This window comes from Lucilia sericata, unplaced genomic scaffold, assembly GCF_015586225.1.
Source record: "Lucilia sericata isolate MDLA Ls3-8-SP2 unplaced genomic scaffold, ASM1558622v1 Contig000013F_arrow, whole genome shotgun sequence".
In the NCBI taxonomy this organism is placed as follows: Eukaryota; Metazoa; Arthropoda; class Insecta; order Diptera; family Calliphoridae; genus Lucilia; species Lucilia sericata.
In genome coordinates this window covers 1513910-1528420 of record NW_023994052.1, presented here as the reverse complement: position 1 = coordinate 1528420, position 14511 = coordinate 1513910, and the positions used below count along the sequence as shown (strand labels likewise).

The 14511-nt window shown below is 31.4% G+C and overlaps 1 protein-coding gene across 1 annotated transcript; it reads right to left on the bottom strand.

The window, feature by feature from the left end:
• On the bottom strand, positions 1-13979 carry LOC119604500 (fatty acid synthase-like). The gene is made up of 10 exons (XM_037957158.1): positions 13775-13979; positions 10106-10419; positions 5634-7658; positions 5140-5557; positions 3643-4929; positions 2974-3586; positions 2613-2887; positions 2096-2445; positions 936-2013; positions 1-740 (listed from the first exon to the last, which is right to left on the bottom strand). Exons 1-10 carry the CDS (start codon positions 13889-13891, stop codon positions 123-125), a joined length of 7095 nt encoding a protein of 2364 aa, XP_037813086.1. The 5' UTR covers positions 13892-13979; the 3' UTR covers positions 1-122.
• Positions 13980-14511: the final 532 nt, after the last annotated feature.

The following is a 14511-nucleotide window of genomic DNA, read 5'->3' as shown; positions in this document are numbered from 1 at the left end:
TAATTTTTCTTAAACAATTTAATAATAGGTTTGTCTGCTACAAAGACCAGAAATATGTATTTCAACACTTAATTACATTCAGAACTTAATTTATATACACACGTACAAACATTATAATTAGTTTAATTTAACTCATTGCCAAAATATTGGTTTATCAATTTGGGAATCTTTTCATTCTGCAGTATAGTTTGATGATCGCCTTCAAGAGTTGTGACATCTATAACGTTTCTGGTAACCGGTTTGAGACCATAGAATTTATCTAAGTTTGGTTGCAATAATTTTGTTGGGCTTATCATCAAAAGTTTTGATTCAATGATCTCCACCGACTTATATATTTCGGAGTGGATTACTGCTTCCGTAACGGATAATACGGCATTTAAATATTGTAAGCATTCATCTACGTTCTTAATGTTTAAATTTTGTTTTATATTCCAGAAAATTGTTTCCAGATTACTATTATCCGAAAGGATTTTATTAAAATCCACCATTTGCTCCGGGGTTAAAATAGATTTTAGGGTTAAAAGAATTACTTGCTTTTCAATTTCAAAAGTTTTCATTGTTTTCATTTCCTTACTTATGTTTTCTACCCATATTGGAGAACCATCTATGTAAATTATGGAACCAGTGTAGCCCAATTTTTCCAAATATTTAATTACAATGTGAGCGATAAGAGTACCAAATGAATAAGCTACGATTCTAAATTTTTTGATACCTCGATCATTTAGCAACTTTGCAATGTTCTGTAAAAATTAAAAAAAATATTTTAAAAGTTCATATGTACTTAATAAAAATCTAAATTTTATATGCCCATAAGATATATCAGAACAAAGTTTAAGAACAACAAAAATATGTTACAACTGTTTTTCTATAGCTTATAAAGTCTTGAAAAATAATGGACTTCTTCAAGCTGTATTGTTTTTTCAGACTATACTTACATCAACAGTATATTTGACAACATTGATAAAATTATTTGAATCAAATTTTGTTAAAAACTGCACAACATAAGCTGGTGCCTTCAATTGCATTCCAATTTGTGTCCAAATTTTCGTACAAATACCTTCAATACCGGGAAATATAATTATCGGATCATTTTTTAATTTGACATTGTTTACTGGAAGCATATAATCAGAGTTAATAGTTTCTAATGTAACATTGAAGTAGAAACTTTCCATTAAGGTAAGGAAGTTGTTATTATCGCTGTTATTATCGGTTTCAACACACTTTTTCTTGTGTAGTTCAGAAAGTTCTTTTAAGCGTTCAATTGTTAGGGCTCGTAGTTCTGCTGGTGATAAAGTTATATCGAAATTTCTCTCGAGCGTTTGTTTGATCTCTACTCCCATAAGAGAATCCATCCCAAGTTCAGATAGAGTAGAATTAACAGATATGGATTTTAATTGCGTCAGCGACAAAGTGTTCATAACGAATTGAAGTGCCGTTTGACTATCTGCCATAATTTTCTTTTCCGCTACCACCATACTGCAGACAATCGGATCTGGAGATGTCATAAGGATATCCAATACATCCAGACATGAACTTATGCGTTGTTGCAGGGTTCCACCAATATTTAAATCTATTTTCCCCTCCGCCATAATGGCCACCAGTCCCACCTCTCCGACTGCACCCCACTGAATTGCCTTTGCAGGAAATCCATGTGATACACGTTCTTCAGCAATGCGTTCCATTATAGAATTGGCCATACCGTAATTAGTTTGACCAGCATTGCCACGACCACAGGAAACACTGGAGAATATGACAAAGCAATGTAATTTAGGACAAAGCTTCCGAGACAACTTATCCAGATACTTAGTGGCGAATGCTTTCGGCGCCATTGATTGCTGAAAGCTTTCAATAGTTTGGTTAGAAAAAATACCATCTTTAAGCAAAACTGCTAAGTTTAAAATGCCACCAATACTTCCGAGTTTCATAGAATCTGTTAATAGTTCTAAGCAGCCATTTTCTGTTGTAATATCTGACGTGTTTACTCTTATTTGACACTCATAGCTATTCCATATTCTACAATTTTATTAAATACATATTTATAGTAATAAATTTGAACTGAAATGCTATTCAATGAGGCATATACGTATGTACTTACGAAATCCTATGTTTCTGATAATTGTCCGATAATCCACGTCTTGAATTCAAAACAATCTTTCGTGCGCCTCGCAGTATCATCCAATCAACAAGTTCTAAACCAAAGCCGCCTAGACCTCCAGGTACTACGTAGACGAGTTCTTTGTGGAAATATACTTTTGGTGTCACAGAAACGGGATATGTAGCAGGTGATTCTATATCAGGACGAATTTCTATCAAAACTTTACCAATATGTTTTGCAGTCATCAGATAACGGAATGCATGTTCCAATTCAGATGGTTTGAAAATAGTGGATGGAAGAGGTTTAACTATGCCATTTTGTATGTCTTCCGCGACGTGTCTTTTAATTTTCTAATTAAAGATTGTAAAGAAGACTAGTTACATTCACATATATAAATATAAATATATATATATAAATATATATATATATATATATATATATATATATATATATATATATATATATATATATATATATATATATATGTATGTGCGTTCACTGTGATTATATATCTTACATCTAGTAAATGCGGAGCATATTGTTCAAGTTTATCTGCTAATATTGCATGGAAACTTTGTCCCTGGAAGAAGACACCCAAACCAATATTACTGTCGTTCGCCATATCAAATTTACCAATTTCCAGAAAATGTCCATTTGGTGCAAGACAACGAAGTGAAGCTTTCAGTTTATCTTCAGATAGAGAATTTAGGATGAAATCAACTCCCCTTCCATGTGTTCGTACCTTAATCATTTCTTCAAACGAACAATCCCGAGAATTTCCAATATTTTCTTCTACAAACAAATTTCATGTAAAAATACTTTCTTAAATACTTAAATATTTTCGGCTCATCTGCCCAATACTATCAAACGAAACAAACCTTTAAGTTGTGGAAAAGTTTGCAGTAAAAACTTTTTCTTTTCAAGGTTACTAACAGTCGTGTATACTTCCAGGCCGTATGCAATGGCTGTTCTAATAGCAGCAATTCCTACTCCGCCACTGCCCGAATGTATAAGAATATCTTTTCCCGTTCTTATATCAACGGTATAGAAGAAAGCATAATATACAGTTGTATATACAACAGGAACTGTAGCGGCTTCTCGTAGAGTCCACTGGGTTGGTACCTCCCATGATATCATTGAATTGGGTTCCATATGGGATGCTACTGCTGAGTGCAATGCCATGCCCATGACAGGTTTGCCCGATTTCTCATCGATGCCACTATATTCTAGACCAAAAATATACGATTGCTCAAGGCGCGTTAGACCAACGTCCTCAGCAGATAGACGCCCTGAAGCATGCATAACATCTCGAAAATTAAGTGCCGAATAAGCTATACGTATTTTGGAATTATTTTGGCTGAATGGTCCTTCTTGCCAGTGCAATGTTGAAAAGTCTCCAATATTTCCAATAGCACCACAAATATGATCTCTATGTTCTATTGCCGGATAGACGGGTTTCAATTCCAAATGACGATAACTTCCCCATTGACCCTAGTAAAACAGACTGTAATTCATCATGTAACAAAATAAAGTTATTGTGAAATTACCTGGCGGTATACATTAATCGCGAGACCCATTTTTAGCTGATTTTTGTAAAATGGTAGATTGGGATCAAACTCAGGAGCACTCATGTCATCTATAAAAACGCATCGCACATTCGGAGTCTCAGGTTCCTTTCTCAGACAATTTACTAAGCCAATCAAACCATTATGTTTTTCATTTTCGGCTACCAATACTACACGTTTTCCAATAACACCTTTAAGCTCATTAATCCATTGAAACTTGTTGTCATATTCGGAAATTTTTATAAATGTTTCTACATTTTCATCCGCTAATCGCTCTATAGATTGCCTTTTTAAGAGAATCAATATTGAAAAGGAGCTATTTAAGCAAGGTATAAGTGATATTAAGTGATAATTCTTTTGCAAATTCGAATTTTCAAGAGTACTTTGACGAGTTGTTTTTATCAAAACCATAGAGTTGGTGGATAATTTTGGTTCTAACATTAGTAAATCTGAAATTAAATTTGTTTCATCCAACAAAAGTATGTCTGCACTGCCTTCTAATTCCTCAACAGAACTGACATATTTTATATTTGAAGTTTCCTGAGAATCTTGTGTAAAATTTAAATTTGGATTCATATTTAAAACCATATAACCACCCTGTACGGTTGGTAAATCATTTATTGCCTGCATTAAACCATTAAGAAATACAAAATCTCGTTCAGGTGAATTAACAGCCTGTAATACGGAACATTTGGCCACCGAGAAATTTTCCAAGTACAGTTGTATACAACATCTCGATATATCGTTAGCAGTAAGTCTAGGAGCTTCGAAATTCGGTATAAATTGATATTTCTCCAAAACTGGTTCGCCCGGAGGCTTTCGTCTTTGAATATGACTAGCTTTCAGATCAACGATTTCAATTCCACCCGCAACTACACGATTACTGTCGGCATAAGCCTCAATTTCGCAATTATCTACAAAGGTGTTTTTATGATAATTCGAGTAGATGCGCATAGAGCGTAATTTGACAGGCAGCGCTAAATTACGTGAATCATTTTGTACAATACTCAACTGGAGCATACAATCCATAAAGGCGACCCAATTGTGAAACCATTTTATTTTACCATATGATCCATCGCCATAAGCCAAGTCAACAGATTGGAAATCTCCATTGTAATGGTACCCACGTAATTTAAGTTCTTTATAGAAATCTTTTTTCATTAGAATTACTTTTTCTCCACTTGGTTTCGAAAATATTACAGGAGGTTGAGATTTTTCAGGTATTTTGCGTATTACACCACTTGCAACAATAGTTTTCGATTCAGTTATCTAGATTAATTAAAAATAATTAATTTTTGCAAGTTTTTGTTTTAAATCAAATATATAAAATAAATATATTAAAATTTTGTAAAATATTTTATGTGCGGCTAGTTTTAGATAATGATTGACTTATGTTGTTACTGTAAGCTCTTCAAATAAATGAATAAATGGATTTGTGTGCTCTTAATACAAATGAACATTTTACAAATACATATTTACCTCAAATACACCGGTTCCACGTTGGATTGAGACCTGAAGTTTAATTTGATCCTTAGCTGAAAGGGTTGTAGCTCGTAAAAATCTAACATTTTCAAATTCTACATCGAAAGTTTCAAAATCAAGAGTGCCATGCATTATTGCAAACGATTTCCAAACACTTTCTATGTAAAATGTGGCTGGCACCAATGGTCTGCCATCAATTTCGTGACCAAATAAATACTTGTGTTCAGTATTGGGTGCTATTGTAATTGTTTTGTTTCCTGTTTTGATACAATCGTCTTCATAAAAATGAACCACATGGTCATATGAGTGGTCGAACTCTATCAAGTTGCTCAGCGAAGGGGTTCCCCTTGAGACGGGCCATTTAACTGGTGGGTATAGTTCGTCTAGACTTAATTCACATCCATTTATGTAAAGACTAAATGAGGGCGAAAAGTTTAGATTCATTTAGCGATAAATATATATGCCAAAGTTGACTATTTAAATTAACATACTTGCCAAGAGATTCAAGCAGGTGAAGAACATTGTTTTTAGCATTACGTCTAGTCAGACCGATATAGATGCCATCTGGGTTACAAGTCTTCATAATACTTTGAAGCAGAGCATGCGGGGCTACTTCAATCATTATCGAGTTCTTTGGCAAATATGTTGCAGCCTCTTCGAAAAGTACACTGTTGCGTAGATTGTTAGTATGGTATTCGGCTGAACAATATTTACTGTCATTAAGCAACCATTTATCGGATGGAACGCTAGTACTAATCCACCGTTCAGAACGAAGTTTTGGATTAGTAATAACTTTTTTTAAGTATTTTAAGAGTTCAGGGGCAAATTGTTGAATGTATCTGCTATGATAAGCAATATTTCCAGATGGAACTTCTTTAGCGAATATTTTTTTCGATTTTAAAAACTCAACAAAACTAGCAACATCATCTACTGGCCCTGAAATTGTACATGATTCACTGCTGTTGTGACATGCTACTTCAATTGTTGGTGGTAGCATTGGTCTAATGTCCCTAAATCCTAGACCAACAGCTGCCATTGAACCTCGAACTGTTTGAACATCAATGCTAACTTTTCCACGATAATAAGCAGCTAGAATTGCTTGCTCCGCAGTTAAACATCCATCGGCGTATGAGCATCCAACTTCACCCGCAGAATGGCCTATTATAAAATCCGGCTTTATTTGAAGAAGCCGAAGTAGATCGGTTAATGCTATTTGGATGGCAGCAATACCCACAAAACAGTGAAGGATATTTTCATATGTGTCGATATTGTCTGATGTTAGGATATTGATGAGATCCAAACCTTTTGATTTCAGTGTTGCGTGGCTTTTTAAAATTGATTCTGAGCATACTTTGATTTTCATGAGATCTTTGCCCATCCCAACCCACTGTGATCCCATTCCGGAAAATACCCAAACAATAGGATATTTAACACCATCATTGTATTGAACTAACCTTGACAAGGCTTCTGGTTTTGACGTTTGATTTTTAGATTTTAAAATATTGTATCCTCTGTACAACATTCCTTTAATACCACCCGCTTGAGATGATCGCATCAATGCCAAATATTCCAAATTAAAGGGCTGAGATTCTATACTGTCGAACACAGTTTTTATATTTTCTTCTGTACGACTCGACCAAGTCAATAAATATGGCAAATCGTTTTCCCCATATGCTGACACTGAATGTTCATTTGTGTATTGCTTCAGAAGTGCGTGAGCATTTGCCCCACCAAAACCAAATGAATTAATGCACACATATGGTTTCTTTAATTCCGTTTTTTCAGTTACTACCACAAGTCTTCCTTCCTGAATTCCTTCAATTGCTTTGCGAGGTTTTGAAAAATTTATATTCGGCGGAATACAATTGTTGTTCAAAGTAAATAAGACTTTAGTCAAGGATACTATTCCGGATGATCCTTCAGCATGGCCGCAATTTGACTTAACAGAACCGATATGCAATGGATTGTTTCGTCTTTTACATATAGATTGATCAATTGCTCTACATTCTTCGGGATCACCCACAACCGTGCCAGTACTATGAGCCTCCATGTACCCCAACTCGTCTAAATCAATATTGATGTCATCATAAAATTTTGAAAGCAATTTCATCTGCATGTGTCCAGAGGGATATGTTATTCCCTCAGCTTTAAAACCATCACAGTTCGTTGCAGAATGTACAAGAGTTCCGTATACTCGTTTTGCATCACGTTTTCTTTGAAGAAAAACACAACTTATAGCTTCAGATCGTACATATCCATTAGCATCTTCATCGAAGGGTCTACAGTTTCCTGTTAGCGAAAGAACACCAAGCTTTGCAAATTTTGCTGTTATAAAAGGACATATCATTCCATTTGTTCCACCAACAATTGCCGCATCTATGATTCCATTTTTCATGTGTTCATAAGCAACGTTTAACGCATACATTGAACTGGAACATGCAGTATCACAAATTTGCGATGGACCATTGAGACCCAAGACAAATGAAATACGATTGGCCAGCAATGATTTACTTGATCTGTGAAACAAAAATAAATGATTTTTTACTCAATTAAAACATATACCAAACGAAAGGCCTCAGCTTCTTCTTTCTAAGTACGTTAAAAAACCTTGGTTGATATTCAACTGAGTTATAATTGCTTAGGGATACCAAAAACCTGTTTTTTATCCGTATTTCCATATTTTGGAGGTGTTTGGAACATTTTAAAAACAGATTCTTGTTTCACTCGATAATACATATCAGAAAATTAGAATCACTTTCAAGGTACATATTTCTACTTCAGTTTATTTTGTCTCACTGTGCTTTGAAATTATATACATAGGTACCCAGCAAAAATATACATTGAATAGTAATGAGTTAAGAAGCTAAAAAAGCCGCTTTTCGCTACTTATTCATTAGCATTTTAACTCGCTGTTGACATTAGCTGCAAGTACTTATCACTCTCGCTTACAAATCACTACTTAAATAAGTACTTACAAATAAGGAGTTAAAAAGTTGTTTTGTTTTAAAAACAAACAAAAATCGCTCACACCGAATACGAACCTGGGCTTCTTGTTCGTTAGTTCGCTGTCTTACAACAACACTGCTTAGTTACTTTATTGTGCGCCAAATAACGATGTACAAATAAAACTGCAAAACTCAAAATAAAGTACTTACGTATCTGATTATACCTTGTAACAATTTTGAAAAAAAAGCTTTCACACATAAAAGAGTTGATAAGCATGTGAAACTAGATTCCATTTATAGCAATTTTGCGTACTCCGATTTTATGTCTTTATAAAAGGACTTCAAAGTTTAAAGGATTTAAAATCTCAAGCGTATTTCATGAATTCCGAGAAAGAACACAAAAAAACTGACAATTTTTGACGTCATGTCTTCCAATTTCCTTAATATTATCAATATATGTTCTTTATGTAGAAAATAAAACAACTCCGATATTTATGGCGATTTTAATTTGTTCGAAAACTACAAAAAATCAAGAAGGTATAAAACTTTGAAGGTTTATATCTTTGAGAGTTTATATCAGATTTTTTTGATTTAAACCCCCATCTATTACTATGGATTCTAGAATAATTTTTATATTAAAAAGTTTAAGATAATGCATTTTTTAAAGAAATGTATTTTTGAAATTGTTCTTCCTGTTGAAAAAGTTTTAAAAGTTCATAAATCGGTTATTTGAAGCTTTTTATGCAAAATATAAAAATATTTTATTGTGACGTGATGAAATAGATGTATTTTTGTCGATTTTTTAAAATATTTTATATTGGAAAATAGAAATAGATTGGGTTTTAAAACAAAAAAATCCGATATAAACTCTCAAAAATATAAGCTTTCAAAGTTTTATACCTTTTTGATTTTTTGTAGCTTTCGAATAAATTAAAATCCTCATAAAAATCGAATTTTTTGGAATTTTTAATAATTTAATATTGATATGTCTTAAGTGCCTAATGGAGTATGTGTTAACAAAAAATTAAAGAAATCTGAAGACCATCAGTCAATTCTTAATTGATTTCTCATGGAATTCATGATATTTTGAATATTTCTATGTGCTGCATGATAATATTGGTATCAAATGAAAGCTGGGAATCTTCACATTCTACCTATTTTATTTATTTGACTCACTTTGACAAAAAACGAAAAAAAATAAATTTAAAATAGGACTAAGTTTTGAAACAGAAATATTTAACTACTACTGAAGCAGTTCATTATTTATTTTATAATATTTATTCATTTTTCTTAACTTCAAACATCCATAATATCATTTCATTGTTTAAAATTATCTTTTCATGTTTATTTTTGAATTTAACTGATTTTAGTCAAATGCAACTATGTAATTTAGTTCTTGTACAACTTTGTTCATCTGATCACAATTTATTTAATTTAACGCATACTTTTCAAATTTAACGGACTTTATAAATTGCAACTCTATGATTTCTTTGTTTCTTTGTGAACAGCTTTACCCGTTTTTATTTACCGGACGGGTTCGAATTGGTTTGAAGTTCTTTAAGAAAAGTATTAAATATAAATTTAAATTGTATTTTCGACGCCAGTTTCACGAAGAAATATAATCTTACAAATAAGATTATTTTACTGCAAATTTTCTTTAAGCTTCCATTTCTTTTTTAATCCTGATGAATTGAAATAAATAATATTATTTTGAAGCAGATGTTCTCAGCATGATTTGATGTTAATATTAATACCAAATTATTTATATAAATTTGGAATTTTCTCTTTTGAAGTCATATGTTTTTAAAATTTAAGGTCCTTTTACAGAGGCATAAGAGCTTATGGCCCACAGTTTAATGTACACATAGTGTGAATATAATATATGTCGGTCATTATAAGAGTACTTAAAAGTAACGCCGACGGTATGTAGTAGTCATTGAAAAGTAGATGGTTATGTAAGTACAAGCCATTACCGAGTTTTTGCTGGGTATGTATATTAATATTTTGTATAAACATACCCCAATAAACCAAACCCATTTTCTGAATTTTCGCAATACATAAGAAACATATCAGATTCAGATGCACAGGCTGCAATATACACTCCGGTGTTGGTATTGCGCAAACTAGATGGATTTACTCCCGCATCCATGATAGCTTTGTACGATTCCTCAAGTAAGATACGCATCTGGAAATCCATTTGGTCTGCTTGACTTTGATGAATTCCAAAAAAAGTCGCATCAAACTTATTAATATATGGAATTTTACCCAGCATTTTTGGAACTCCTGGATATATGTGTTTCCATCGTGTCTCAAGATCGTCAATCATATTAATCTGCGAAAAAAAGTAATTACATATGATAAATAAAAAGTAATTACGTATGATAAATAAATACTAATTTTCCTTTAAACTTTAAAGTGCTTATAAAACGTCTATGAAAAACTGATTACATAGATTTTATTTTTTGAGTCAGTAGTGGTCGTTGAAGTCATTTTCTAAAGATGTCATTATTAGGGGGTGGTTGGTGTAGGCTCAATAATGGACCGATCCCAATTAAATTGTATGAAGAGATTTCGATTTATGTAAAACATATTTTTGCTGAATTTCATTGCTAGGACTGTATGATCCTTAAAGTATTTTTCTAAAGGAGGCCTTTATCCCTTTCACGCACAAAACGAAACCTCTGGACTTTTTATGAATATGAGCTCACTACACACTTTATGTTGACGTACATATATTTTGATGAAAAATGGAAAAAAGTGTTTTCGTAAGATATCGCAGGATATTATCCCTTTTAGCATGTACCTAGTGCCGTCAAATTCTAAAAAAGAACTTAGTTTTCAATGGGAAATAATCATTTACTGTAGCCGTGAACTCAAAATTACGATCTACATCGAGAAAAATTATCATGGGAGACCGGTGTCTCCCATGATAATTTGGTTGAGAGATTTTAGTTACTATAAATATAAAACTTTTTTATTTCGATTTTCATCATTATAATGGCATTTTTAAGACTGTAGTTAAAGTCATTTTGGATGAGGGCTATATATTGGAGGTAGGGTCAATTATGGGCCGATCCTCATAAAATTTGGTAGAAAGTTTTTGTTTCCCATAAAACTAGTTTTTGACAAATTTCATCGCTATACTGTTAATTTTAAGTCTGGTTTGTCTACTTAAAATGCATTTTGGGCGGGCACGTATGTTTGTTTATGAGGCTATGGGTGAAATTATTGTCCGATACTGTCCATTTTCAACACCAAGCAACCTGCATCCATAAGAAATATTTGTGGAAAATTTTAGCCCTCTAGCTGTTTTCGTTCGGATCTTATTTGATGACGGGTATAAAAATACTCATTTTGTATAGATATAGACCCTAAACAAAAATAATAAAATTAATATAGACCATAAACCAGGAATTATTGTTGTCATTAAAATCTTAATAACTTTTTTTCAATTTTACATAACGTTGTATAAATCTATAATTTTGTTCAAAATGTATGTCGAAATCAAGTGAGAAATTTAAAAAAAAAAATCTATCACGTAAATTTTGAGAAAAGTTTATGTAAACCTTCTAAGTCGTTTTTCTCAATAACTGACGAAATTTTGCACAACAGTACACGTATAGAAAATCGTGTTTATAATGCTGCGAAAAAAATTGCAATTGTAACAGATTCAAAATATTTACATCTTTGCTTGTTCTATTAGAAATGATGAGAACCCCTATCACAAATATTTGATTAACTAAAAGGTTATTAATATAAAACTAGCTGGTGGAGGGTATTTAAGATTCGGCTCAGCCGAATATAGCACTCTAACTTGTTTTTAAAAGATCTCTTATATAAACAAAATTTACTACATTTTTTATTTATGCGGAATTTTATTCCGATATCTTTATTTATCAGTGAAATATTCGTTTTTCTGAAGTGGATCTTATATGACAGATATGACCAATTATGGACAGATCCGAAAACACTTATTCTTGTAGCCTTTTTTTTAAATATATTTATTTCTTAATTAGATATTTGAATTTAAGTGATTTTCAAAAGTGGTCCTTAGATGGGAGCTTTGACCATTATGGACCGATCCGGAAAACATTTTGCAGGGTGTTTCATATCTACTTTAAACACATTCATGACTAATTTTATACCGATATCTTCATTCATTATAGATCGATTCGGAATAAATGTCGCAGGGTGTTTTATATCTACTTTAAACACATTCAGGACGAATTTTATAACGATATCTTCATTCAGTTATGAAATATGTGCGTTTGCGTGGTTATCGGAAAAGGGCCTTATATTGGAGCTATGCCCAATTATGGACCAATCCGAAAAATGTTTTGCAGTGATATATGTATACACAAAACATATTTATATCGAATATTATTCCAATATCTTTATTTCCTAATTAATTATGTGTATTTAAGTATTTTTTGAAAGTGGACCTTATGAGGGAGCTATGACCAATAACGGACCTATACAGATCTACGTTGGTAATATGATTTCTATTCATACATATGTGCCAAATTTGGTGATCATAAACCATTTTCGAGAATATGTACCTTTGTATGGAGGCTATGGGAAATTTTGGGCCGATGGTTTTGAGTTTAAACATAATTGATCCCTGGGTAAAATAAATAACGTGTGCCAAAATTCATCGAATTATCATTGGTAGTTTCTGAAAAACTACTCGAGAATTAGGTAAAAACGTCTTTTTTTTCCAAGTAGTCTGAATTTTTTGCTCATAACTTTTTTCTTGTGAACCGTTTTTTCTTATTTTTAATACCAAATTGCTTAGGACAATAGCGAATATTTTAGGAGAATTTGGTTGAATCCCTTTGCTTATTATTAACGTGAACGTGTTTTATTCATACAGACAGACGGATGGACAGACGGGCATTGTTAAATTGACACAGAATTTGATAAGGACCCGGAATATATATACTTTGCTGCAAATACGTGATCTTCCTGTTCGATATCTAATGGAAAAATAGGACTCCACAGTTTGGTCAATTTGTCACCCATGTTTTCATCAGACATGAAAGTCTCTGGAGTTCTTTTTTAATTGCACATTAATTATTATTATTATTATTATTATTATTATAATTATTATTATTATTATTATTATTATTATTATTATTATTATTATTATTATTATTATTATTATTATTATTATTATTATTATTATTATTATTATTATTATTATTATTATTGTTATTATTATTATTATTATTATTATTATTATTATTATTATTATTATTATTATTATTATTATTATTATTATTATTATTATTATTATTATTATTATTATTATTATTATTATTATTATTATTATTATTATATTTATATTTTTATCCACTTAGATATTTTTCTAAAGTACCGCGATATAACAACAACACAGTTCAATTAAACTGATTTTTGCTTTATTGGAAAGTATATTAATAGCACTTTTTTCAAAACTGGGACAACTTCTAACTTATTAGATTGGTTATGCATTGTTTGTATGTATAAATACATGTCGAAAATGTTAAATAGAATAATATTCCTCATCAATACATCTCGAAAATATTAAATAGAATACATAGTTTTTCACATGAACAATTATCATCATAACTTCTCAACATCGATATATTTTTTGAATTATTTTTAGATAGAGTCCTTAGAGTTTTTTTTTAAATTTAAAAGCGCACCTTGTTGTATAAATTATATTCAAATTCTTTAACATTTTTACTATTGGGATATTGTCCTGAAACGCCTGTAATCACAATGTCGTTACTGTTGTCTTCAAATTTAGTTTTTCCCGACATTTCTTATTTTTATAATTTCTTTATTTTGTTTATCAAGAAATATATTTGTCGGGTATTAAATAGTGAAAACGTAATGTAGTATAGAAAATGTAAGTATAAACTAAATATGAACATTTGATATTTTCTCTTTTATACCACAACTAAAAAAGTTGTAATGTAAAATTTGCAATCGTATGATTTTTATTAATATATTCCGAATTAAAAAAAGAGCACTTACATATACTAAGTTGCCGGGAAAACAACAGGCAGACACGTGCCATTTTAATGTAATTTAAATACAGTTAAACACTAAAATAAATTTTCAAAACTAACTTAATTTTAAAAGTTTTATGTGGATTATTATTTACTAACAACTAACAAGTTTTGTAAATACAATATATGTATGTATAGTAATTTTTTATATAAATTTGTATAAAATTACGCAATTTTTGAGACCCATCTCGAAAAGTTTGTAGAAAATTTTATTAAACTTATTGTATTGAGATCAAGATTTTCAATCAATGGTAGGGAACTGAGGCTTACCAGTTTTTTGTTCTCCTGAAACTTATTTGAGTGGTCTGTTTTTGAATAAAGTGCCTCGTTTTTGTATATTTAAAGGCTTTTTTAATTATGAAAATTTT

Excerpts from the sequence above, each read along its gene's own strand:
- LOC119604500 (XM_037957158.1), bottom strand. The coding sequence starts at position 13,891 with ATGTCGGGAAAAACTAAATTTGAAGACAACAGTAACGACATTGTGATT. Across the intron at positions 2,446-2,612 it reads ATGCTCCGCATTTACTAGAT|AAAATTAAAAGACACGTCGC; the intron begins GTAAGATATATA and ends ATCTTTAATTAG. Across the intron at positions 2,014-2,095 it reads TATCAGAAACATAGGATTTC|AATATGGAATAGCTATGAGT; the intron begins GTAAGTACATAC and ends ATAAAATTGTAG.